Source organism: Nylanderia fulva, unplaced genomic scaffold, assembly GCF_048542155.1.
Source record: "Nylanderia fulva isolate GAGA-0341 unplaced genomic scaffold, ASM4854215v1 Scaffold4, whole genome shotgun sequence".
Lineage (NCBI taxonomy): Eukaryota > Metazoa > Arthropoda > Insecta > Hymenoptera > Formicidae > Nylanderia > Nylanderia fulva.
The window spans coordinates 8,366,951-8,393,817 of record NW_028190476.1 but is presented as its reverse complement, the minus strand read 5'-3'; the positions used below and the strand labels follow the sequence as shown (position 1 = coordinate 8,393,817).

General features: G+C 30.5%; 2 protein-coding genes across 3 annotated transcripts in view; one reads left to right on the top strand and one right to left on the bottom strand.

Annotated features, from left to right (window-relative positions):
- The first annotated feature begins 12,272 nt into the window (after positions 1-12,272).
- The window catches only part of LOC114937905 (nucleolar protein 9), a 60,323-nt gene continuing 45,728 nt past the window's right edge, over positions 12,273-26,867 (top strand). For both annotated transcript variants that reach the window (XM_085486084.1, XM_085486083.1), the window contains exon 1: positions 12,273-12,342. In XM_085486084.1, the coding sequence (XP_085342210.1) occupies positions 12,311-12,342 (32 nt within the window). In that variant the 5' untranslated portion in view covers positions 12,273-12,310. The remainder of the gene's footprint in view (positions 12,343-26,867) is intronic.
- LOC114937289 (aminopeptidase N-like) lies at positions 17,455-26,055 on the bottom strand. The gene is made up of 9 exons (XM_085486030.1): positions 25,855-26,055; positions 24,127-24,613; positions 23,410-23,868; positions 22,450-22,633; positions 21,667-21,826; positions 21,095-21,173; positions 19,372-19,709; positions 18,406-18,695; positions 17,455-17,751 (listed from the first exon to the last, which is right to left on the bottom strand). The coding sequence occupies exons 2-9, from the start codon at positions 24,567-24,569 to the stop codon at positions 17,557-17,559; spliced, it is 2,148 nt and encodes a 715-aa protein (XP_085342156.1). The 5' UTR covers positions 24,570-24,613; positions 25,855-26,055; the 3' UTR covers positions 17,455-17,556.

The following is a 26,867-nucleotide window of genomic DNA, read 5'->3' as shown; positions in this document are numbered from 1 at the left end:
TGCAAGTTGCAATGCAACATTATAAAGACATTGCAGAGATATAGGTGCACAAAATTCCAGCACACTTGTAGCAACATGACATTAATATTTCGGAAATATTGCATGTAATCCAAATTCTATAATTTATATATTGTAATATATATACATATACCCAGCAAACACCAAGTTACAGCTACAGGGTTTGTCCGGAAAGTAATGCGTCGCATTTTTTTGTGACGCGACTATACATCGCAGAGCGATGGGACCGGTTGGGGAGGAAGGGGGGTACCCTTAGCTTTCCAACGGTAGGTCGCTCAATTGTTTCCATGCGCTTGGAGGGTTAGGACGGCTTATTCTGTGAACCTCTGCTTAGTGGTCGCGTCGAACTTGTGATGGAGAGAACGATAGAGCAACGCTATGCGATAAAGTTTATATTACGGCCTACCTGACCCGGATCGGTGTGGCAACGGTGCCGCAGCCGCCCTACAGTCCCGACTTGGCCCCGGCGGACTTTTTTTTATTTCCTCGGCTGAAAAGGGAGCTCAAAGGACAACAGCTCGAGTCGGTTGACAACGTACAAGCTACTTCGACGGCCTCCCTGAACAGCATCCCAGTCAAGGAGTTCCAGAAATCTTATGAGGCATGGAAATCGCGTTGGCAAAAATGTATTGACGCAGAAGGGTCATACTTCGAACAATTTTAAGTTGTTTTACCTATGCGATCAATAAATTCTTTTTTAAAAAAATGCGACGCATTACTTTCCGGACATCCCTGTATATAATTGTTAGTTGTAATTTTCCACTCAAAAATATAATACGTGTATTATAACAATTATATTGTTGAGTGGAAAATTACAACTAACAATTATATAACTGTAACTTGGTATTTGCTGAGTATAATACTATAATAAAATAATTTTTTGCAATATTGTACAATAAAAGATGTTAACGATAATCAATAATTTTATTATCTTCCAAAAAGCGGACATTTTAACATTGCTGCAATTCAACAGCAATGATGTAGCAACATTTTGCAGTGAATTTGCAATATTGCAATATTGCGGTGAAAGATTGTTGTAATGTTTTTGCAATCTAACGGTGCTGTATGGGTGATATCTGTTTCCCTGAAAGTTATATTTAAATGTTAAGATTGAGAACTTTTACAGAAAATACAACTTTATTTTTGTTACAATATTTTAATTTAATTGTTAGATGTACGATCTACAAACTCATGGGTACAATTTAGCAAATCAGTATTGTAAATCGTACCAAATAATATTTTTTTAATTTTCTAATTTACAATATGAAACAACGATAAATTTCTATTTATGTGTATATCGTTTGACAAAGAACAATAATTTGAAATAAATAAAAAAATGTCATTTCTTTTATAGCTTTATTGCAGTTTTAACATTTTCCTTAGGGGGTACGATTTTTAGCATACTTACTTTACCCTTTATATACTTATTAAAATAGTAAACTTTAACTTTGTAATAATATGAATAAACTTAATTCTACTAAAATTAATTGTTTTCGCAATTCCTTATACTTTTGAACGTTTACAGAAACAAAAGATATACATGTTTTCAAATTTTATAATTTTGCATATAAATATAATTTTATTTTTAATGTAATTTGAAGCACCTGTTCTACCTATACAGAACAAGTCCGAAAACTATTATGTCTTTGTCATGGAAATTTGGAATTGCAACATGATCCACCTTCGATTCCAATATGGAGAAAGCTCTCCAATCATATTCAAGAAACCTCGTGATACGTATAGTTACATTTTTTGAAAATTCTATGTGAAATCGAGATTCGTTTCTGCACCACATGTTAATGATTTCAATTTTGGTCTTAAGTAGGAATAGGTAATTAGACACAATCATTGTTGCAAGATAAGGCAACATTACAGGTGTGGTATGGAATTGTCTCCATAACAAATTATCCGCATGTTCTTCCGTATTTCGCAATAGCATATTTGACAAAGCCGTGCATTGCTTACATTCTATAGAAATGTTAAAGGTTGCTCCTAACAATAAATTTTGTTGATTCCGACATGAAAACAATTGTTGAGCGCTTATTATCTAGAAATGCGGAGTAGCTATCCAACTACATTTCAAAGAACATAAATTAATAAAACTTTTTTTTGACAAACATTAAGATATTGAGACTTAAAAACTGTATTATGTTATATGCGTCAATGCAAATTATTTTATGACCTTATTATATCTTATTATACATATAAATATAAAGATTGTTTGCCTTTAGATTTAAATTCTGCGGAATATATAATAATTTTTGGACATTTAATACATAAAATAGTATATTAATTACAATGTCTTATGTAATTGCATATATTGTACTCTTTTTATTAATTATATTGTACTCTTATATATAATTGACATTTCGTTCATTTACTTACGCAAGTTTTTTTAACGTTACGAATTATTATGGAATTCTTGAATCAACAGTTGTTTTTTAATGTCGAATATTCTGAACCCTTTATCAGCAGTACCCAAATATTTTATATTACTATGTAATTTCCTGGTGATAACTCATCCAATAACGGAAATATCAACTGTGTCTTTTTTAATATTATATGTAGATTTCTAAAATAGTATCATTTCATGTATATTTTTCCAAATTTTGTAAATAAAACTATATTTTTAATACATAATTGTTTCGAATGTAAATATATGTGTTGCATTTTTTTCCAAACGACTATGCTGATATTATATTCCCATAGAAAATATTTCCTTCAATTAAATGTTGAAAGCATGATATCGTAATGCTTTGGTATTACATATTTTGATGGTTTATAGCATAAAGATTCATTACGAGTGAAAGCTCGTCGCAGCGATAAAATTAATCCGATCTTAATAATAGTTTAAAATATCATCATGTTGGAGAAAGGGACTATTTATTTTTAGATCTGTAAAACACTCTGGACAAAAGATAAAAAATAAAATTAAATATAGCTTAGATGGTCTCTTTTTCTAAACAATCTTATATATAAATACGAAATAAATACAAAAAGTATTAATATTATTAACTGAAAATCCTAACTAGTAAAATATATATGGTGAGGAAACAAAGTGTAAATTTCCATTTGCACAATTTTTAAATAAAAGTTATATAAATATGTATTTTAGTGTCGCACATATTTTAATTGACAGTAATATAGAATATTTAAAATTACAATATATTGTATATTATCTTTAAATAATTAATTTCATTGTCAAAAAAATTATTTATATACATTTAAAATTTACAGAATATTATTTAGAACGTAAGGATTTATAGTAGATAAAGTGTTAGTGGTTTGAAGGTAAAAAGTAAAAACACAAGAAAGGCAACTAAAAAAACCCCCAGAAAGGGCCCGGTGGGGACAGGGAAAAAAGAAGAAAGAAGAGAGGAATGAGGAAACCGAAGGGGCAGAGGGCCCAGAGAAAGAGGAGAGAGAGAGGAGAGAAAGGGGAGGGGAGGGGGAGGGCGGGGGGAAGGGGGGGGAAACGGGGGAAGAAAGGGCGAATGCCGGGAAAGGGTACCCCGGGGAAAAAGCGAACAGAAAGGGAAGGGGGGGGAAAAGGGGAGAAGGGAAAAAGGAAAAGAAAGAAAAAGAGAAAAATAAATATATATAGCATGTCCCAGAACTTGCAATACTTTTAAATCCCGATATCTGAGATAAATTTAAGAAGATTTCCTCGCAAAAAGTCAAAAAACCAATAATTTAAGTTATAAGCGATTTTAAAAAAAATGGTTTTTTGAAAACCCAAATTTTGGGAAAAAAAATATTAACAAAATAAAATTTTCAATGAATTTCCCAAAAAGAGTTCCTTTATTTTGAATTCAATTTAATACAAGTACATGATGGCAATTTGGGGAAAATGCAAATAATGTGTTTCCCTGGCATTTCACGGGGGAAAAATGATCCAATGTTCAAAAAATCTACTTTTTAACGGTTTATTAATTTTGGTAAATTTTTATAATGAGATTTTTCACAGATATTTAAAAAATAAATTTAAAAACCTCAAAAAAAGATGTGGTAACGATTTCTTAAAATTTTACAATATTATGGATTTCTACATTCAATCGCACAATATTCTGTTTATCATTTGTTATACTATAATTGTGAATTAATAAATAGATTATTCGATTTGTATAATTAACGATTCAAACGACGTATATAATTTTTTTTAGATTAAGGCTATTAAAGCTATAATCTTTATCAATGTTGATTTGATCAAAAATCTTGTAAGTCAGTAAATTTTGTGTGTGTTATTCTCAAAAGATTTTTACGTCAAATATATTTTACGTAAATTACTTAGATTTTAGTATACTTCTACTTATATGATTAATATGGATACAATTATCTTTACGAGGGGTGGCGAAGGGGAAGGAGGTGGGCACGGGTGTAAAATGGACTTTGGGTCATATTTTGTATTCCTATCGTTTGTTGTACAGTTTATTTTATCACGTGGCATCAATTTAAAAATCATTGGTTTAAAGAGTAAAAGACACACAGATATGTTTTTATATCAAAATTAAAAAACGACGACAAAATTTTAGAAAGCCAGAATTTTAATCATCGAAGAATGCAAAGAGAATCTAAACTGTATGTTAGATATTAGTTTATTCTAGATTTATGGAAATTGTAGGGTAATTTTAAATTTAGAAATTAATTTATTCGAGTATTAAAACTTTGTGGTCCAAGATTATTTTAACATTACATTCTTAAAATATATAATAAGGAGATTATTGGAAATTATCTCTGTATATTAAAATTTAAAGATAATTTTGTAAACTATTTGTTTTCTGGTAAATGTGGAAAATTCGTTTTAAAATTCCGTATACTGATGGATTTGAAAATGTCTTCGGATAATTAATATCTTTTTATATTTGTAGAAAATATGTTGTTATAGGTTTAAACTATTTGGACTTACCCAATACTTTCGGAAACAAAAGGTTAAATGAAAAATATATTTGATATATTTTTTTATTTTAGCCAACAAATTAATGCTTTCAGTTATGCAATGTTGGTGGAAGATATATAAATGTTCAACAACTTTGTACAATCGTTATATCTACCACGATACAGTTCGACAGGACCACAAACGATGACTGGAGTCTCTCGATATAGTTATAAATCATGATGTTAGGGTCAAACAAAAACTTCTGAGGAGGTATATTATTAGGATATTATGATTATAGATATTATTATTATATATAACAGGGTTGCCGGTAAATAACGGACCAACGATTACCAATATGGATTCTTTGGGCAATTTGGGCACGATTTTTCCTCAGCCAAATGTCGGACAATGGTCATCATTTTTTACAATTTCCAATATTTGTCATTATGTATCTTATATAAATAAGCACTCAAATTAACTTTATTGTAGTACACTTTATCCGCCACTTCTCTGCAGCCCGGGGAAGGAGGGGAACAGGACAAAAAGGTGGGGAAAGGGGCAAAGCGAAGAGAGGCGGAAGCACAGAGCCCCCCCATCAAGCGCCTCTCGCGGCGGGGAGGCCGAACACACCCTCGACCTGAGGAGGCGGAAAAACCGGACGTAGCCGGGCATCAGGAACAAGGGACCAATAGGGGAAAGCAGGGGGGGAAGGCTTCGGGTGAACACAAAGAACTTACAACAAATGCTGAACCCGGTTGCGGTAAGTTTGGATTTATAAAGTTTTACTTACAATAAAATTTTTAATTTGAGGCTTAGTTTATAAATACATAAGACAAATATTGGAAAGTTGTAAAAAATGATGGGGACCATTTTCGAACATTTTTGTGAGGAAAACTCGTTCCCCCAATTGAACCAAAGAATCCTTTTAAATCTTGGTCGTTAGTTACCGGACACCATGTATATATATAGATATATATATACTAATTATATCTATATAATTATAGCACCTCAGAAGTTTGGTTGACCAACATCTATTTATTACGTATATGAGAGGACTCAGTCAGTCTTTGTGGGGAGGGCGAAAGGGACGGGCGGGAGACGAGAAAGAAGGCGAACAAAAGGTTGGGATGACGGGAACTACAGGGGGAAGAGGCGGCACTACAACGGTGTAAGAAGGCAAAGCAGGAAGGGGGGGCCGGAAAAGAAAAAAAAAAGAGATGCAAGAGAGGGGCGGGAAAACAATGCGAAAATGCAGGTTCGGTACAAAGAACCACTTTCCCCCGAAGAGGGTGCGCCCCCCGAAATACAGGAAAACACCCATACACCCACCGTCACAGCTACCCCCCAGCGGTCGCCTAGCCACACAGATATAAGAGCTCGATACTACAATAATCAACGGTCATGGGAGTGCCACAAGCACAACTCAGCTACCTAACATGAGCACTTAAATAAGACTCTCTCTGCCCGGGGATCTAGGAGATACTGAAAGCCCGGAGGAAGCATGAAAGGGTTTTACCCACCAACTCCCTTTGCCCCCAGCCCCACCTCCTCAACCTTCCCCATCACGCCGCACGCGCCTTCGGCTTTCAAGGTCCATGAAAGGACTCACCGGCAACCGCTCGCGGCACATCATGACTCTGAAGTGCAAAGGGCAAACCATAAACGCGCGAAGTAAAGAACCAAAACCCGAAAATCCCAGACGCCTAGCGAGGAGGAACAAAAAGGTAGAGCTGGACGGCATCTTCCTAACTGGAAACCCATAGCGTAACTCGACTCCAACGTATCCTTCCGACCTCTCCGTTTGTATGTCACTCACCTGTAACGTCCTTATTGCTCAGAGAGGAGACGCCGCTTCTCTCGCAAAAAGAACCCCGAACCAGTAAAGCGAGCAGATAGCCAGCGGAAGACTAGCTCATTTGAGCGAAGGCTTCCCCGAACAAAGAATACGACGCTGGCGATAAATACTAAAAACCACAAAGGGGAAGAGCGAATACGACACTACAAGGAAGGGCGGTAAAGGCGATAAGACAAGTGATAGGAATAAGGGACAGAAAAGAGAAGAAAGAGGAGAACAGACACGGGGATGAGGAGCGGGTCTATGGAGGGGCGAGTAGGGAAAAGGCGGCGGGCGATAAGGGGGGCGGGCGTGGGGAGGGGGAGAAAAAAAGAGCCACCTCCTCCACTCTATACCCGCGCCGGGTCACTTCCGCCCAGCGGGGAGGGGAATACATCTCTCAGCCTGAGAAACCTAACATAAGTGAGCGAGGGAGGGGATAAATCAGTAACACTTCAACTCCCAGGTCGTGACCAGAAAGAGGTAGGAAACAGATATCCAGGAGACAAGAAATGATTCTCGGATACCGGAGAAAAAGACACATGAACCTACCCCCCCCAAAATGGAAATTTAAAGGGACAAATAAAAAACTTAATGGAACTAAATGAAATACAAAGACTAAGATAAGTAGTTAGTACTATTAATTCATAGAAGTTAGAAGTAGGACAAAATACTAAGTAATTTACCGGAAAATTTTTGCGTAAAATCTTGACTATAAACACACAAAATATTTATCTGACTTACAAAGATCTGGATAAAATAAACAGTGAGACAAGAGTCTATAGTGTAATACTATCTAAAAAAATTTATAATAAGTAGTTGACTCGTAATTATACAAATTGAATAATTATAGTGGATGAAGTAAAAAAGGAGAGGTGCGTGATAGAAAGTGAAGAGAAAAACAGAATTAATTGGCGACGTTGAAGTAGGAAATCCATAATATTGTGAAAGGGAAGCAAGCGTGACACAGGCGAGGTGAAGGTGTTGGTAAGTGCATATTTAAAAGTATCTGTGGAAAAAAATCTCATTATATATAGAATGACCCGAAAGAGTAAAAACCGGGTTCAATAGTAGACTTTTGGATCATTTGGGTCCAATTTTTTCCGGAAAATTGCCGAAGGGAAACGATCATCCTTTGATGTTCCCAATTTGGACCCATCCAGTATCGTTTGTGCAAGGAATTGAAAATGCTATAAACGAAGGATGCATCTCTTATTCTTGACCCTTATATTCATGATGAATGTAATTGTTGTTATATTTTATTTCCAAAGGACTTGGTTAGCGAAAAACCATTTTTTTTCAATCGCTTATAACTTGAAATTTATGGATTTGACATCTTGCTGAGATAAAATCGTCTTTCCAACTGATCTCAGAATCTGATTTTAAAGGTATATTGCAAGTTTTGGGACATCTATAATGATGTATTATGATATAATTACTAAGTATTTATTATTAAGTTTTTATAATTAATTATTATTAAAATTAAATTTATGTTAGCTTATTCTCGGTGAATGTTCGATTGTATTTATAATACACAGTTTAAGCGAAGAAATTAAAAAAGAAATCAAACATAATAATAAACTGTCTATACTCATCTCTCTCTTTCTCTCGCAGCTGCTCAGGATTTCTATCTCTTACTTTCTCTTTTATTATTTTGTTGAAATGTACACACAAGGTATTCTATGTATGTAGCGTAATGGCTCTCTTGTTTAAAAAACTAATTTACTTCACAACAACTCACACTTTATATACTATAAATCTTACGTTCTAAATAATATTCGTAATTGAATGTATATAAATAATTTTTGACAATGCAGTAATTATTTTAAAGATAATATAAAATTATATTGTTAATTTTTAATTATTTCTATATACTGTCAATAAATATGTGCGACCATAAAAGACATATATATATAATTTTATTTATAAAAATGTGCAAATGGGAAATTTACACTTTGTTTCCTCACATATAATATTTTACTAGGTTAGGATTTTCAGTTAATAATATTCATACTTTTTGTTTTATTTTCTATTTATATATAAGCATTGTTTAAAGAGACATCTAAGCTATATTTAATTTATTTTTTTCTTTTGTCCAGAGTGCTTGTTACAGCTATAAAATAAATAGTCCCTTTCTCCACTGTGATATTTTTAAAACTTTTTCAGTAGCGGATTTAAATTTTTATCGCTGCGAGGCTTTCACTCGTATGAATCTTTATGCTATAAAAAATCAAAATATGTAATACCAAACATTACGATATCATGCTTTCACATTTATTGAAGGAACATATTTTTATGGGGAATATAATATCAGCATAGTAGTTGGAAAAAAATGAAACAATATATTTACATTCGAAACAATATGTATTAAAAATTAGTTTTATTTACCAAAATTTGGAACAAGATCATGAAATGATACTATTTATAAATCGACATATAATATGAAAAAAGACACAGTTGATATTTCCTTATGGAGAGGTATCACCCAGGAAATTACTATCCTATATAAAACTATTTGGGTACTGATGATAAAGGTTTTCAGAATATTCGACATTAAAAAACTGTTGATCAAGAAATCTAATAATATTCGACGTTAAATAACAATGCCGTAGTAAAGAACTAATGTCAATTAATATATAAGAGTACCAAATAGTATTAAAAAGAGTACAATATATGCCATTACATAAGACATTGTAATTAAATACTATTTATGTATTAAATGTCCCAAAAAAGTATATTATATCGCAGAATGGTAAATCTAAAGGAAAACAATATTATATTTTATTTTATAATATATATAATAGAGTCAATTAAATAATTTGCATTGAGCATATAAACATATATACAGTTTTAAGTCTCAATATCTAATGTTGGTCAAAAAGAGTTTTATTATTTATGTTCTTTGAAGGTTGCGTTGGATAAGCTACCCGCATTTCTAGATAATAGCGCTCAACATTGTTTTCATGTCGGAATCAAAAAAATTTTATTGTTAGGAGCAAAACCTTGAACATTTCTATAGAATGTAAGCAATGCACGGCTTTGGTCAAATATGATATTGCGAAATACGGAAGGAAACATGCGGATAATTTGTTATGGAGACAATTCCATTACCACACCTGTAATGTTGCATTATACTTGAAACAATGATTGTGTTAATTACCTATTCCTATAAGACCAAATTGAAATCATTAAATGTGGTGCAGAACGAATCTCGATTTCACATAGAATTTTCAAAAAATGTAACTATACGTATCACGAGGTTTGCTTGAATAGATTGGAGGAGATTTATCATATTGGAATTCGAGGTGGATCATGTGCCAATTACAAATTCATGACAAAGACATAATAGTTTGGCGGACTTGTGCTGGATAGGTAAGAACAGGTTGCTTCAAATTACATTAAAATAAAATTATCTTATATTCAAAATGATAAATTTGAAAACATGTATATCTTTTGTTTCTGGAACGTTCCAAAGTATAAGGAATTGCCGAAACAATTAAGGTTAGTAGAATTAAGTTTCTCATATTATGTACAAAGTTAAAGTTTAATATTTTAATTAAGTATATAAAGGGGAAAGTAGTAAGTATGCTAAAAAAATCGTACCCCCTAAGAAATGTTAAAAACGCAATAAAGCTATAAAAGACAAATCGCACATTTTTTTATGTTATTTCAATTATTGTTCTTTGTCAAACGATATACCACATAAAAAATTTATTTTTTGGTACGTTTTAAACAAAATGATTTGTAAATGACAGGTTTGTAGATCGTACATCAAACCCCAAAAATTTAAAAAATTTGTAACAAAAATAAAGTTGTATTTCTGTAAAAGTTCTCAATTTAAAATTAAATATAATTTTCAGGGACAGATATCACCATACAAGCACCGTTAGAGTTTTCCCAAAAAAATTACACAATTTTTCCCCGCAATATCCCAATATTGCAAATTCACTGCAAATGTTGTACATCTTTGGCTTTTTGAATTGCAGCCAATTTTAAAATGTCCGCTTTTGGAAGAAAAAAAAATTATTGTTATCGTTACACTTTTATTGTACAATATTGCAAAAAATTATTTTTTTAGATTAAAACCCAGCAAATCCCAAGTTCCCGTTATTAATTGTTGTTTTAATTTTCCACTCAAAAAATTTAAAATTTGTTATAATCCACGTATATATTTTGAGTGGAAAAATTACAACAAAAAATTATATACAGGGATGCCCGGGGAAAGTAATGCGTCCCCCTTTTTTTAAAAAAGAATTTATTGATCGCATAGGTAAACAACTTAAATTGTTCGAAGTATGACCCTTCTGCGTCAATACATTTTTGCCAACGCGATTTCCATGCGTCATAAGATTTCTGGAAATCCTTGACTGGGATGCTGTTCAGGGAGGGCCGTCGAAGTAGCTTGTACGTTGTCAACCGACTCGAGCTGTTGTCCTTTGAGCTCCCTTTTCAGCCGAGGAAATAAAAAAAAGTCCGCCGGGGCCAAGTCGGGACTGTAGGGCGGATGCAGGCACCGTTTTGCACACCGATCCGGGTCAGGTAGGCCGTAATATAACTTTATCGATAGCGTTTGCTCTATCGTTCTCTCCATCACAAGTTCGACGCGACCACTAAGCAGAGGTTCACAGAAATAAGCCGTCCTAACCCTCCAAGCGCATGGAAACAATGAGCGACCTACCGTTGGAAAGCTAAGGGTACCCCCCTTCCTCCCCCAACCGGTCCCATCGCTCTGCGATGTATAGTCGCGTCACAAAAAAATGCGACGCATTACTTTCCGGACAAACCCTGTAGCTGTACTTGGGTGTTGCTGGGTATATGTATATAATTACAATATATTTTTAAAAAAATAGAATTTGGATACATTGCAATATTTCCGAAAAATTTAATTTTCATGTTGTAAAAAGTGTTTTCTGGAATTTTGTGCACTATATCTCTGCAATGTCTTTTTTAATGTTGGGATTGCAACTTGCAACATTGCATGTTTTCGCCCAAAATAATTGCAATATCTGTGCGTATGGGCGAAGAGGACGATTTAGGACCGAGCAGAGACCACCAAGTCCGGATCACGCCCGGTAAATATTATTTACACATCAAATTTCTGGCTTGCTCCTCCCATTAAGAACCTGGGTACCGCCGTAAAATGTTCCTTCTTCCGCAGAGATTCCGGCCAGAGACGGGGATGGCCACTCTCTCGCGAGATGCGAGAGAGCCCCGGAAACTAAAGGCGCGGGAGATACCCTGCCTCGAGCCCCGCAGTTCCGGACACACAGAAATTCCACCGTCGATCAAACAATCGATCTGGCGGATTTTTGGGAGGAATCGCAAAGAGGTGCACTAGTAGGAGTCTTCCCGACGGCCCATAGAGAGGAATAACGGGACCTGAAGCGGAAACACAGAGGAACGGCGAGGAAAATTTACATCAAGAAAATTCGCAGGGCCCCGCGGGGTACCCGGCGGCCCTGCCAGGATAAGGAGCGCCACGGGTGGAAAATGCCAAATTTAGTATCGGCGTGATCCCGGCAGGCCTCTTGCTCGTCACTGTCTGGCGGAGCGTCGACGAGAGCGGAGGTTCCTGCGTTTGGATGCCGAAGCCTCGAAGGACCCACCGATACCGGTAAGACGAACGGCCCTATTTACTTTATAAAGCCGCTAACTTCTTTCTTTTTTGTGAGTACCGTATTCGAGAGAGAAGCGTGTCACGGCCGCGGCCGGTTAATAGATTCACCGGTAATTTCGTGATTTTGAGAGTTTGATTTAGAGTTTCGTTCCGCGTAGAGTTTATAATCTCTAAAAACTCACCTTTAAAAAAAGGTAAAAAAAGGCGACCAGTTAAGGGCACGCCATTAACAAAAATTATCCATTGCAAACCCATGTAGAATCCTATCCTATTGCAAACCCATGTAGAATCCTATGAAAAATTAATCATTGCAAACCCATGTAGAATCCTAGGCAAAATTAACTATTGCAAACCCATGTAGAATCGTACCCATTGCAAACCTATGTAGAATCCTATGAAAAATTAACCATTGCAAACTCATGTAGAATCCTATGAAAAATTAACCATTGCAAACCCATGTAGAATTGTATTAAAAATTATCCATTGCAAACTTATGTAGAATCCTACATTGCAAACCCATGTACAATAGAATTGTATGAAAAATTATCGATTATAAACCCATGTACAATCGTAACAAAAGTAATGAAATAAAAAAAAAATTGCGCCAAGTGAAAGTAGGAACTTGTACCAGTGGAAAATTAAAGTTGCAGACATATATAGAGTCGTATAATGAATCAGTAAAAATTTAAATTTGCAAATGTAGAATCGTACCATAAAAAAACTTATCTAATAAAAAAAAAGATAAACAAGATGCCAAGTCCATGCGCCATGTGAAAAAGAAATAAAAAAATTTTAGTTAAAAAAACTGGGAGCGCTGCTAAATAATATTCTAACAATATTAAAATTAAATTGTTACTTTTAAACTCATTACAGTTAAAATATGTTTTGTGTTTAAATTAATTAATGTTACTTTAAGGTGCATTGTAATTTTGAAACTTAGCAGCGCGCCCAGTTTTTTTAACTAAAATTTTTTTATTTCTTTTTCACATGGCGCATGGACTTAGCATCTTGTTTATCTTTTTTTTTAAAAGATAAGTTTTTTTATGGTACGATTCTACATTTGCAAATTTAAATTTTTACTGATTCATTATACGACTCTATATATGTCTGCAACTTTAATTTTCCACTGGTACAAGTTCCTACTTTCACTTGGCGCAATTTTTTTTTTATTTCATTACTTTTGTTACGATTGTACATGGGTTTATAATCGATAATTTTTCATACAATTCTATTGTACATGGGTTTGCAATGTAGGATTCTACATAAGTTTGCAATGGATAATTTTTAATACAATTCTACATGGGTTTGCAATGGTTAATTTTTCATAGGATTCTACATGAGTTTGCAATGGTTAATTTTTCATAGGATTCTACATAGGTTTGCAATGGATACGATTCTACATGGGTTTGCAATGGTTAATTTTGCCTAGGATTCTACATGGGTTTGCAATGATTAATTTTTCATAGGATTCTACATGGGTTTGCAATAAGATAGAATTCTACATGGGTTTGCAATGGATAATTTTTGTTAATGGCGTGCCCTTAACTGGTCGCCTTTTTTTACCTTTTTTTAAAGGTGAGTTTTTAGAGATTATATCATTCATTTTTGTATATTTTTATGACTGGAATAGAACAAATATTAAACATGTTTATCTAAACTTCTTTGCTTAAAATGATGTGTACAATCATATCCTAGAATCCTGATCATTCCTCCTAAAGCACCCTATTTATATAAATTTACCCATATGTGTGTGTGTGTGTGTGTGTGTGTACTAATGTCGAGCATTTTTTATACATTTTTTATTAAATTTAGATAAAAGTTGCAGGATTTCGAAAAAGAAAAAGTTGACACAGACTTTTTCCTAAACGGCGATTTTCAAGGTTATTTAAAGGTCACTTATATTTTCAAAATAGAATTACCTTAATTTTTCTCATATAAATCGATTCCTCGCAATATTTACTATAAAAAGTTGTAAAAGTATAATTTTTACATAATCGTACATAAACTTCGAAATATTAAAAATATTTTATTTTATGAATGATTTCAGTTTATGTAAAATTATGTTAACTATCTTTTAAATTATTCACTTTTAGCCATCTTACCCTTACAACCTTTTATAGTGAATATTGCAACAAATTGGTTTATATATATAATATATATATAACATCAGTTATTATTAATTGATGTTTACATTTATTTTTAGACTTACTAGAGCTCAAATGCTCCACATTTTTTGCAAAAACTGTTTATTCTACAGATTTCAAATATGCTTTTAAATGATGATTGAATATTATCTTTTTTTAATTATTTTTATTATTATTTTTCAATCTCAATCAACTTCTATAACCTTATGCCAGCAGGATACAAATACATGTATGTCTTTATTATTGTATCAACTCTTGTCTTTTCCATGTAACCATGTCTTCATAGTTTGAATTATCCCTTCATCTTCTCAATCTTTCGCAGAGATTTAATTAATTAAATACACTTCACACGAAATAAAGTTTGCTGGAAGATATACAGCAAACGATAACTGTAAAAACATGATTACGTGGAAAGAACAAGAGTTGGTACAGTAAAGGCAAGTAAGTAAGTACATGTAATGTATCGTATTGGAATAACGCTATATCCGCGGAGCAGATAATGTGGCTGTAGAGGTAGTCTGCAGTGCAGCTAATGTGGACGTAGATGTTGATTGAGATAATTGTCTAATATAAAATAGAATTTAAAAATTTAGTTTAAAAAGCTGTTGCATATATAAATAAAGTTTATTTTTTCTAAATTTGGAATATGTTTAATTAATTAATTTTTTAAGTCTATGTTTAATAAATTTTTTAAGTCTGTATTCAATAATTTTATTCATTTGATAAATACATGTATGTCTTTATTTTGATATGTTTAATATAATTAGAAATTCATTATTAATTAGATATGTAAACTATAAATTCATATATAATATTTGAAAATATATGTGAATATTTAAATTTTTATCTTCTTCCTCTCCTTCAATCTCTTTAATATCAATATGTGTATGTGTGTACACGCGCGCACATTTGTACGTATTTATTTAATTATTGGATAGTTAAGAGTACTTAATTGATAAAAAATTATGACAATAATAATCCTTTTGTTTTTTTTTCTTATTATTTACTCAGATTTTTTTGTCTATCTTATAAGATAAACACTTTATAGATTGAATAATTCAAGTAAACTAATTGTAAGTAAATTTCACATTAATGCATATAGATGTTTAATCATGAATGTACTAAATAAGTACACAAAAGACGAACAGTGAGTGAGTGAGTGAGAATGAGAGATAGTGTGTGTGTGTGTGTGAGAAAGAGAGAGAGAGAGAGAGAGAGAGAGAGAGAGAAGAGAGAGAGTTAGCCAACATAACCCCGCACGCTGCCGATATGGCGGAGCGCCACTATCGCCATCTGTTGTAAAACGTGCGAGATGGACAAAATTACCACTACATGCATCTTGCATGTGTTGTGTACGTGTGATATATGTGTGCGCATGTGTTGTATACGTGTGAATACGTGATGATAATAATAATGATGACGGAGACGTTTCTTAATAGAAATTTTTCATATTTCGACTTTGCATTTATATATCTCTGCTTACAAATCACGTAGAGCAGAAATAAAGACACTTTTATTATATAATTCGAACTCAATCTATCGATTAAGTCTAGTATAAACTCGATTGCTTCAGCCATTATTGAGGATTCGAAATATTATAAAGACTCAAATGTCCGACTCGCGTTAAGATACACGGTGTCTCCGCTACGCCCTTAACTGGTCGCGAGACACTACCGTGTCTCTTAATCCCGGCGCCCGGCCGACCGCGTGCTCTCTCCCGCGCGTATATTAAGAGAGGCTCTCTCTCCCGCGAATACGCCGACAGTCGCCGCGATTTTTGTCACGTTAATGTAAAAATTAACGTATCGTCTTGTACGTACTGTATCGTTCTCGTCTGTTAGAGTTTCTAGATCGGAGAATAGAAAACTATTTAGAGTCACGCATCCGAAATAGCGTATTCTCTCTCGCGCATATCCTTATCCGTGCCGTCTTCGGATTATTTGTGAAATATTGCGAGGGACGACCGGCGGAGCGATCTCAAAGAAAGTCGCGCGGGACCTACTCGAGTTTACAGGAATTTTGTATTGCCTAAAACCATCGGAATTAAATACGCCGCACGGACCTTATTAAGTCTCGTGCGTTAATAATTATTCGACACGTAGGCGTGCGAATTTATTTCCGGGTCCCGCGTGTCGTCCGATATCACCGCGTCGGGTCGTCTCAAAGGCGTGGAACAATAACAACGCGCCGCATCTCGGCCGTACCTACGCCGTATTGTATTTTTTCGAATCACATTTCGGCCTCGTTTATCTGTATTTCGGCGTTATTCAAGCGGAGATCTCTCCGTAATATATCGAATGAATATCATTTTTCTTTCTTGACCTAACATTGTACTCAAGATCTCATACAATTATTTTTCTGTCTATCTTCGTTCCTCATTGTTTAAATATATTTAATACTTATTATATTTGGGTGATTTCAAGTAGCCTCTCTCGAATTCCGTCCTCTCTCCCGTCCGAACTCCCCCCTCTACCACCTGACGACCTGAGCGAGTCGATTATCGCCGTCGCGGAAATTTTCGGGATGATCTACTAATTATAAAAGTCATTTGTCGATTTGTGAATTTTCAAAGTGGCGCGAATCTCGCGCCTGGCGCCCAAACAAACATCTTTTTTTGTGTTTACGCGAATTTCCCGCTTTCCGCGCCGAAGGTGTTTTTGCCGTCGGCCACTTACATCGGCCCTATTTCCCGGATCCTTTTCGATCCGACGGACAATATAAAATCAACGGTTACAATATATATATATATATATATATATATATATATATGTATTTCATATATATATATACATATATAAACATGTATATATACATACTTACAAAGTATCTGATAAGTTAACCGAAAAAAAGGATGAAGGAGTAAAAATAAGTTGTTAAAATAAAACAAAATAAAGTTTAAAAAGCAGAAACATTTATTCTTAAACAATAAATAATGTTATTTTTCCTAAAATTAAGAGAGAATTAGAAGAGATTTTATAAAATACAAAATTTAAAAGTAAACGTAAGTTAATCGATATAACAAGCATTCCTGCTTTTTAAATATATAAATATATATATATAGAAATATTTACTTGTGTTTCGTAGGATCTTGGAGATGATGTTCTAATTTATTTTTGGCTTCTTTCTGACAATCGATGTCACCGAGAAAACATGCCCATCTTGCAGCTTCTTGTCGTAAACATATTCTAAGTCTGTCTATATCATCAATTTCTTCATATTTGATTCTTTCAAGTAGCTTGTGTAATGCGTGCCTTACTCTCGACTAAAAATTGTTAAATATATATTTATATGTTTATATTATAAATGTATTTAAAAATTATTATATTTTTTTTTATTATTATCCCATAGATTCTTAAAATTTTCTCTTTCTATAAAACAAACATACATACAAATTCACTTCTAGACGCTAACGTTTATCTATTCACGTACATATGTACGTACAAATATACATATTATACATATTATACATGTACGCAAAAATATGGTTTAATTTGTGCGAAATGTTTAAATATTTAATAAATATTAAATTTTGAAATATATATAATTTAATTGTTCCAACTATTTATATGTGTTTAATTTTTTTTTAATTACTAACATGTAACATTAATATCAAGTCAATATAATTGCATTCATTGAAAAAAATTTTAAGCACCTTGCTACATATCCATAACAATGTTATATACCAATAATATTTGGAATAGTAAAAATCATAGACTTTTCGGACAGTTCTACAAGTGAGTATTCAAGTGATTATTCAAACTGAATTTGTTCGCACATTTGTTTACAACGTAATAGTATATAAATTTTATCGTTGCTGAATATATTTTTGAAAGTATTTAAATTATTTGTGATCAATGTGAGTATATATGCAAATATTTAAAAAGTTATATTATTATTAAAATTTATTAATATTAACCGTAAAATTTTCAATTTTTCCTCCAAACATGGAAGTTACAGGAATAATGTTAAATATGTATTCCAGAGCTTTAAACATAGGATACCATGCTATATAATCTTCTTCTTGATGCAAATACTTTATGATATCCCAGAATATATGGAATTGGAGTTGGCTTGCTATCATTAAATGAAATGCATCATCGATAATTTGGGCACGATTAAGAACATGAATTTTTGTGTAATTATCAGAGTTTAGATAATTTGAAATTCTTCGCCAATTCTCATCATCATAGTTAACGCGGTAATATCCTGTCGAACAGTAAATAAATTGTACCAATTTTTATTATTTTTAATAATTTTATAATTAATATACTTATTTTCAAACATTTTTTATTAATATTTTTGTTTATATAAATTATAAATTGAAAAGGTATCAAAAATTTAATACATAAATAAAATGCAAATACACATAAAAGATAAATATAAAAAATGTCTATCTAATACTTGAAATAGTCGAAAATAAAACCGTGCAAGGTATTGCTGTACATCATAAAATAAAATTGATTCTAGTTGTAGATAAATAATAATTATTTTATGCTAACCAATACAATTTCTGTAACATGTAACGTTACAAAAATTGAATGTTATCTGCATTTATTATTATTCAATTTATAAATATAACTATCTTAATAATTTTTACTCTCATTTGAATAAAATATTTGTAAAAATATAACATTATCATTGAATGATATTAATTAGAAACCGCCTACGTATATCTTAAATATAATAATGCAGAACATTACACAAAACATTTTAAAACTATTATAGTTATATAATGAATATATCAAAATTTTATAGAACAATAAATAAGAAAATAAATAAAATTAGATAAAAAAATGGATAAAAAAATAAAATTATGTCAATTATGTGTTTGTAAAATAAAGACAACAAATAAGTCATAATAAGTCCATTTGACGATATTTACCAACTTGTTGTATATTAAATATTATCCAACCATCCTCTTCAAATGGTAATGATAATTTAAAATCATGTGACGCGTGTAGAAACAGATGAAAGAAATTGTTAAAATTGGGAGATGCTTCGGTGGTAAAAGTTATAGGAATGTGGCGAATTTTTAATATGTCGATATATTGTACCGATACTGTTGTTTGGTTCATAGGATCACTATAATTTCGTTTTACTTTAATGAGAGGACAATGCTTTTCCGAAGCCCAATATTCCATTCTTGTTATTTTTGCAGCAAGATTCATTTTTAAAGCAACATCCTTCATAAGATTTACAGAGCCTAGACGATGTGATAGCCTAAATTCAAAAAGTATGTTAAATATATAAAAAGAAAACATTACAAATATGTTAAAAATGTCTGTATAACGATAATATTATAAAAAATTTTGGTAGTTACTGAGATATGGGGAGCCACCTCCGATTTCGATAATATTGACATTTGTTGTCAAGGTCACTGACCTGAGTAAGTATCAAAAGGTTTTGAGTGCAGCACATTATTTAAAAAAAATTATTAACAAAAAGTTTACTAAATAAAACTAATATTTCTGACATATATATTTAAATGTATTACGTTTGGACGCATAACAAAGTAAACGCGTGGATCAAGAAGGAGCCAGAGGCTCCTCAGAAGCCTCTTTTATTTATTTAGTGTAATACGATTTCAAATAAACATTTATTCAATATACATTTTTATTTTATTTTACTATTTATTTATATCTTTATCTACATACTATCCATTGCATTAAAAGAAGCATCTAAGCGTTCGCCAAAATCAAATATCCGAACGACGCTTAAAATCTTTTGATACTTACTCAGGATAGTGATCTTGTCAACTTATGTCAAGGTGATCGAAATCAGAGGTTGCTTCATATATCTCAATAATTCCCAAACTATTAATATACTCTAAAAAGCAAAATATAAAATCGTACTTCTAATTTGTATATATCTATATATCTTGTCTTTATATTCTAATAATAAAGAATATAACATAACTTTAAATAAAATATAATAATTTTATTCATTTTTAAGTATTATTAGCCTTAATAGAGATTATATTTGATTGAAATAGATTATATTTGAGCAAAGTATTGAGAGAGTATAAAATAATTAAAAAAAATAAATAAATCAAATAAGAAGTTGAAGACAGAACAAAATTAAGAAAAATAATATAAAGGAGCATCGATTTACGGCAGAAGAAAATAAAAATAAAGAAAATAATGAAAAAGAGACATATAAGTGTTACAAATTTAGAAACCTGTTAAAGAAAATTAGAAAACAATTGTAGCATAAAAATGCAATTAAAAAAACAGATGTAAGGACTATAGATAATATAGAAAAATAAAGAAAATAATAAAAAAAATTATTTTAAAAGTTATTTTAAAAAATAACAAATCGCAAAACAAAAATAAAACAACAATGTATATGAAAAAATGATAACGATAACAACTTCTTTCTACAGAAATAGTTTTCATAGGAAGAGTAATGAAATTAAAAAAAATTTTTGTAGAAGATCAGTAAGAATAGAGAAATTGTAGCACTAAGAAAAAACATTATAAAATATTGCCAGAAGAAACGAAAGAAAATAAGGGACATTATATAAAATTTGTATATAATTATGAATTATTTAAGATTTCTATAATTATACTTTTTACATCATATATATTCTATGTTTTATTACTCACGTGCTATTTGCATATGAGCGAATGTTTTTCCAAAATACTTCTTCGAAGGCGTGTTGCATCATGCGCATTATAAAGGGTGCTATAATTTACATCAAAATTATAAATTAGATATTCTATAAATGTATATATATATGTTAATGATTACATGTAAACTTAGTAATTTTATAAAAAAAATTATAATATATATGTATATACAGGATAGTAATCGCGTAAGAGTGAAACTTTTTTTATTGCTGCACCGTTTATCATTCTATTTTATAAGTACATTTCTCGTTAATACTTACGAAGATAGCAAAACTTTAAATAACTAATTCAATTAATTCCATCTACCTACATATGTGCGGCTATCACCGGACACTGTGTGTGAGCTTGTATATGCGTGGGCGTGGTCGCGCGTGTGGGTGCGTGTGAATGTGTGTATGTGTTTGCGAGCGCGCGCATGTGTGTACATTTATGATTATAATAATAAATTAAAATCCAGATAAAGAATTAGTTATCTTTTCACTTTATACATATTTTAAAATATTAACAGTTAAAAATTTACGCAGACTGTTTTATTATATTACGTATACCTCTGATAGAATTAGAAATTTCCAATAAACTGTTAACTTGTGAAGTAGAAGAATTGAATAGTAGTGAAGAATTCCACATATAATAATCACTATCCAAATTAAAAGAGTAATGTTGATTTTGAACCACAAATAAATTTATCATTCGATAATCTGGATAAGTCTATAGAAAAAAATAATTAGTATATCGATATCACTTTTTTGAAGATACTTGCATTAAAAATAAATATTAATATTATTAACGTTATTTCATTGTTAAAACGAAACATTTTCTCATTTTCAAAAACACACATTAAAATTAGTATATAATAATAAAATCTAAAATTTTGTGTATTAATATAATTAACAAATATACAATGATATATATAATTTACAAATATATATTATATATTTTTAAAATTATTATTTCATGATATTTTATTATTGCAAATTCTTTTTTACCAAATTTAATTAAATAAATATCATGTATACTCGTTTTTTGATCATTTATTTTATTTCATATTACAAAGCAATTTAAAAATATGTAATAGCGGTGTTAAAAAAATAAAAATTTTTAATAAGGTAATTATAATTATATGTATGTAAACATGAAAAATAAATTTTTCTTTAAATAGTTAATTATTTTAAATAATGCTAAATATGTTCTCAAGACAATTCACAAAGAATGCATAAAGATTTTGTAGAAAGTTTAATTAAAGAAAATCTTGCAACATAAATGCTTAAATATTATAACGTTTGCGAGAAGGTGGGAGCGAGAAAGAGATGATAATATTTAGAATAACGTACCTCATTGACAGCATACGTTGCAAGCAATGTAGTAAGACCTTTTTTAAACCAAAAATCCGACACGAATGGATTGTTCAACATGTTATTAAACCATTCCTCTGCCACTTTACGTCCTACTAATTGAGCTACGTCGATTTTGTGAGCAATAGGATATAAATTTTTATCGTAGATGATATTTGTTACCCTGAAAGTTATATTTCAATGTTATAAATCAGAACTTTTATAGAAAATAAAACTTTATTCTTCTTACAATGTTTTAATTTAATTGTTATATGTACGATTTACAAACTCATGAGCACAATTTAAAAAATCAGTATTATAGGACGTATCAAATAATATTTTTTTATTTTTTAATTTACAATATAAAGCAATGATGAATTTCTGTTAATGTGTATATCGTTGACAAAGAACAATAATTTAAAAAATTAAAAAATGTCATATTTTTATAGCAGTTTTAACATCTATCTGCGAGGGTTCGATTTAACATATACATACTTTATTCAAATGGTATACTTTAGCTTTGTAATAATATGAACCGGCGCAAAAAGTCGCCCTTTACGCACATAATAATAGTATATTAGGAAAAAGTGTGGGGGATCGTAAAAACAACCCGCACATGTTGGCTACGATATTTTATGTGACCGGTGCGTGGAAAGGGAGTCCTTTTTAAAATCCCATTATGTGCGAAAAGGAAGACTTTTAGTGCGCCGGTTAGACAAAATTATATTAGTATACATATTGATAAAATTTAAAAACATGTATATATTTTGTTTCTGTAAACGATCGAAAGATTAAAGAATTGCGAAAACAATTTTCGTAGAATTATTCATATTATCACAAAGCTAAAGTATAACATTTGAACAAAGTATGTATATGTTAAATCAAACCCTCGCAGATAGATGTTAAAACTGCTATAAAAAAATGACATTTTTTACAATACTATTAAACACTTGTACTCACTTATAAAAAACAAGTCCAAAAACTGTTGTGCCACTGTCATGGAAATTTGGAAGTGCAACATGAGTCACCTTCGAAATATTGTTTGAACGTTGTTTCCATTCATTTTTGAAATACAACGTGATTTTTTCAGCTACATTTTTTGCAAAATGTATGTGAAAATTATATTCAATTCTGCACCACATTTTAATGTTTCGAGTGCTACTATCAATACGTAATAGGTAATTAGACACAATCATTGTTGCAAAATAAGGCGACATTGCAGGTGTGGTATCGAAGTGTGTCCATAACAAATTACGCTCATCTTTTTCCATATTTCGCAATGGCATATTTGACAAAGCCGTACATTGATTACATCCTATAGATATGTTAAAGGTTACTCCTAACACTAAATTCTGTTCATCCCAGCAAGAAGACACTCGACGAGTGCTTATTATATAGAAATGAGTAGCAGCTACCAAACTATACATTTCAAAGAATATAAATTAATGAAACATTTTCAGCAAACATAAGAACATTGAGAATTAAAAAACGTATAAATGTAATATGAAATAATGTGTACTAAATATAAAAATTGATTGTCTTTATATTTAAATTCCATAATATATAATAATTTTTGAAACATTTAATACATAAATAATGTATATTAATTACAATGTTTTATGTAATTGCACATTGTACTTTTTTATTAAACATATACTATTATATGTATTTACTTACGCAATTTTTTCTTTTACGTCGAAAATTCTAAAAACTTCATCAGCAGTACCATAATATTTTATATTTAAAATGTAATTTCCTGGTGATAACTCATCCTTAAAAATAATATCAATTGTGTCTTCTGTAGTACTATATGTTAGTGTATAAACTATATTTGTATCATTCTCATGATTTTTCTCTACATTTGTAAATAAAATTATACTTTTAATACATAATTTTTCTGAATGTAAAAGTATGTGTTGCGTTTTGTTAAGAATGCTTATGCTGATATTGTATTCTCCGAAGAAAAAATTTCCTTCAATGTATGAACTAAGCTTGATATCGTAATGCATTGGTTTTACATATTTTGATGGTTGATAACATGAAGATTCATTACGAATAAATGCTGCCACAGCAATAAATATTAATCCACTACTTAATAATAGTTTTGGAAATATCATCATGTCGAAGAAAAGGAATATTTATTTTAGATCTATAAAACACGTATCTAAACAGAAAATAAATGATGGTATTAAATATAGTTTTGATGTCTTTTGTAAACGATTCTTGTATATAAACAAGAAAATGAATACAAAAAAATATTTAAATTATTAATTAAAAACCATTCTACTTAGTGCAATATTAATTAAGAAAGCAATTTCCTTTTGCACAATTTTCTTAAATCAAATTATATATATATATGTGTGTGTGTGTGTGTGTGTGTGTGTGTGTGTGTGTATTTCAGAGTTGCACATATTTTAATTTACAGCAATATGGAAATATTAAATTTACAACATATTTTATATTTTCTCTAAATAATGATTTCAATTATCAAAAAATTATATACATTTAAAATTTATAGAATATTATTTAGAATATAAAGATTTATAGTATATAAAATTAGTTGTTTCAAGTAAATTACCTATATATAAACACAAGAGCCGTTATATCTACATACATATATATCAGTGTATACATTTAAAATAAGAAGAAGAGAATAAGAATAAAATAGACTGAGTAACGGAGACAGAGAAGAGAGAGAGAGAGAGAGAGAGAGAGAGACAGACAGACAGAGAAAGCACATGTTTATTATTATTTTCCTTTAGAGGTCTGTCTTATTTCTTCTCTTAAATTGTGTATTATAAATTCCAAACGAACAATCACCGAGAATAAATCCAACATAAAATCAATTTTAAATTGTATAAATTATAAACTTGATAATAAATATTATATACATATATACAAGGTTTCCTCAGTGAAAATATCGTAATACCAATAAATTTCGAGTTATAAGCGATTGAAAATAAATGGTTTCTTGCAAACTAAGTTTTGTGGAAACAAAATATTAACGAATCACATTTGTATATTAATTTTAAGTAGGATTTGTTAATAGAACCTTAATTTACGGCTTAATTAGAATATATATATATATATATATAATCTTATATATGTAATCTTTAACAACAAAAGTTAATATTTGATTCTCCTTATTAAAGTTATTCTACTCAATGTCAGTACAACTTAAAAATCATTTTAAATATAAAACTACACACAGATACTTTTTATAAAAAATATAAAGTACGACAAAGTTTAGAAAACAGAATTTTAATAATCTATTAATGAAAGGGCAATTATATAAAAATATCTATTATAATATTTATTATGTGTTATATATTATTATTATTTTTAACTTATTCTTCATTCTTTATTATTTTAATTCTATATTATTTTTAACTTATTTTTACTTACCTTATATTTCGGAATAGTAGGATTATTGCAAAAGTATATTGATCAAATTTATATTTTTTTAAAGATTAACTGCAACAAATTAATACTAGTAGCATGCAATGTTGGAAAAATATAATATATTCACACGCACTTTATTGAAAGTATTATATCTACCACGATGTGTGTGATTCGACAGACTACGAAAGACTGACTGATTCTCTATGCGTGTCATCATGATAAATATGATGTGTTAGGTCAACAACACTTTTAAGGTCGTTATATATATATATATATATATATATATATACAGGGTGTCCGGTAACTAACGGACCAATGATTAAGGGCGGATTCTCTGGCCAATTTGGAGACGATTTTTCCTTAGCAAAAATGTTGAGAAGTCAATAATTTTCGAGTTATAAGCAATTGAAAAAAATGGGTTTTTTGAAAACTAAACGTTTTGGAGTTAAAAGTCTAACATAATTACATTCTTTAGTTAATTTCAGGTAAAGTTTACTATAATAAAATTTTAATTTGAGGCTTAGTTATAAAGATACATAATGACAAATATTGGAAAGTTGTAAAAAATGATGACCTTTTTCGACATTTTCGCTGAGGAAAAATCGTTCCCAAATTGACCAAAGAATCCATTTGTGATTGTTGGTCCGTTAGTTACCGGACACCCTGTATATATATATATATATATATATTTTTTTTTTATATATAAGACAAAATTACACACATATGCCTCCACACACTCACATACAATTTTATATATATATATATATATATATATATATATATATATATTATATAAGTATATATATTAATATGAATAAATAAATAGAATTATTAAAAATTATTGAGATAATTATTAAAATTATAAAATTTTAAAAATTATTAAGATAAAATATGGTGTAATATCTCGTAATATACGCTTTCAATAATTTTATTTTAATAATTTTCTTAATTTTATAATTTTAATAATTATCTCAATAATTCTTAATAATTCTATTTATCTTATTCTTATTAATTAT

Excerpts from the sequence above, each read along its gene's own strand:
- LOC114937289 (XM_085486030.1), bottom strand. The coding sequence starts at position 24,569 with ATGATGATATTTCCAAAACTATTATTAAGTAGTGGATTAATATTTATT. Across the intron at positions 21,827-22,449 it reads CAACGTATGCTGTCAATGAG|ACTTATCCAGATTATCGAAT; the intron begins GTACGTTATTCT and ends TTTTTTCTATAG. Across the intron at positions 19,710-21,094 it reads CGCTCATATGCAAATAGCAC|GCTATCACATCGTCTAGGCT; the intron begins GTGAGTAATAAA and ends TTTTGAATTTAG.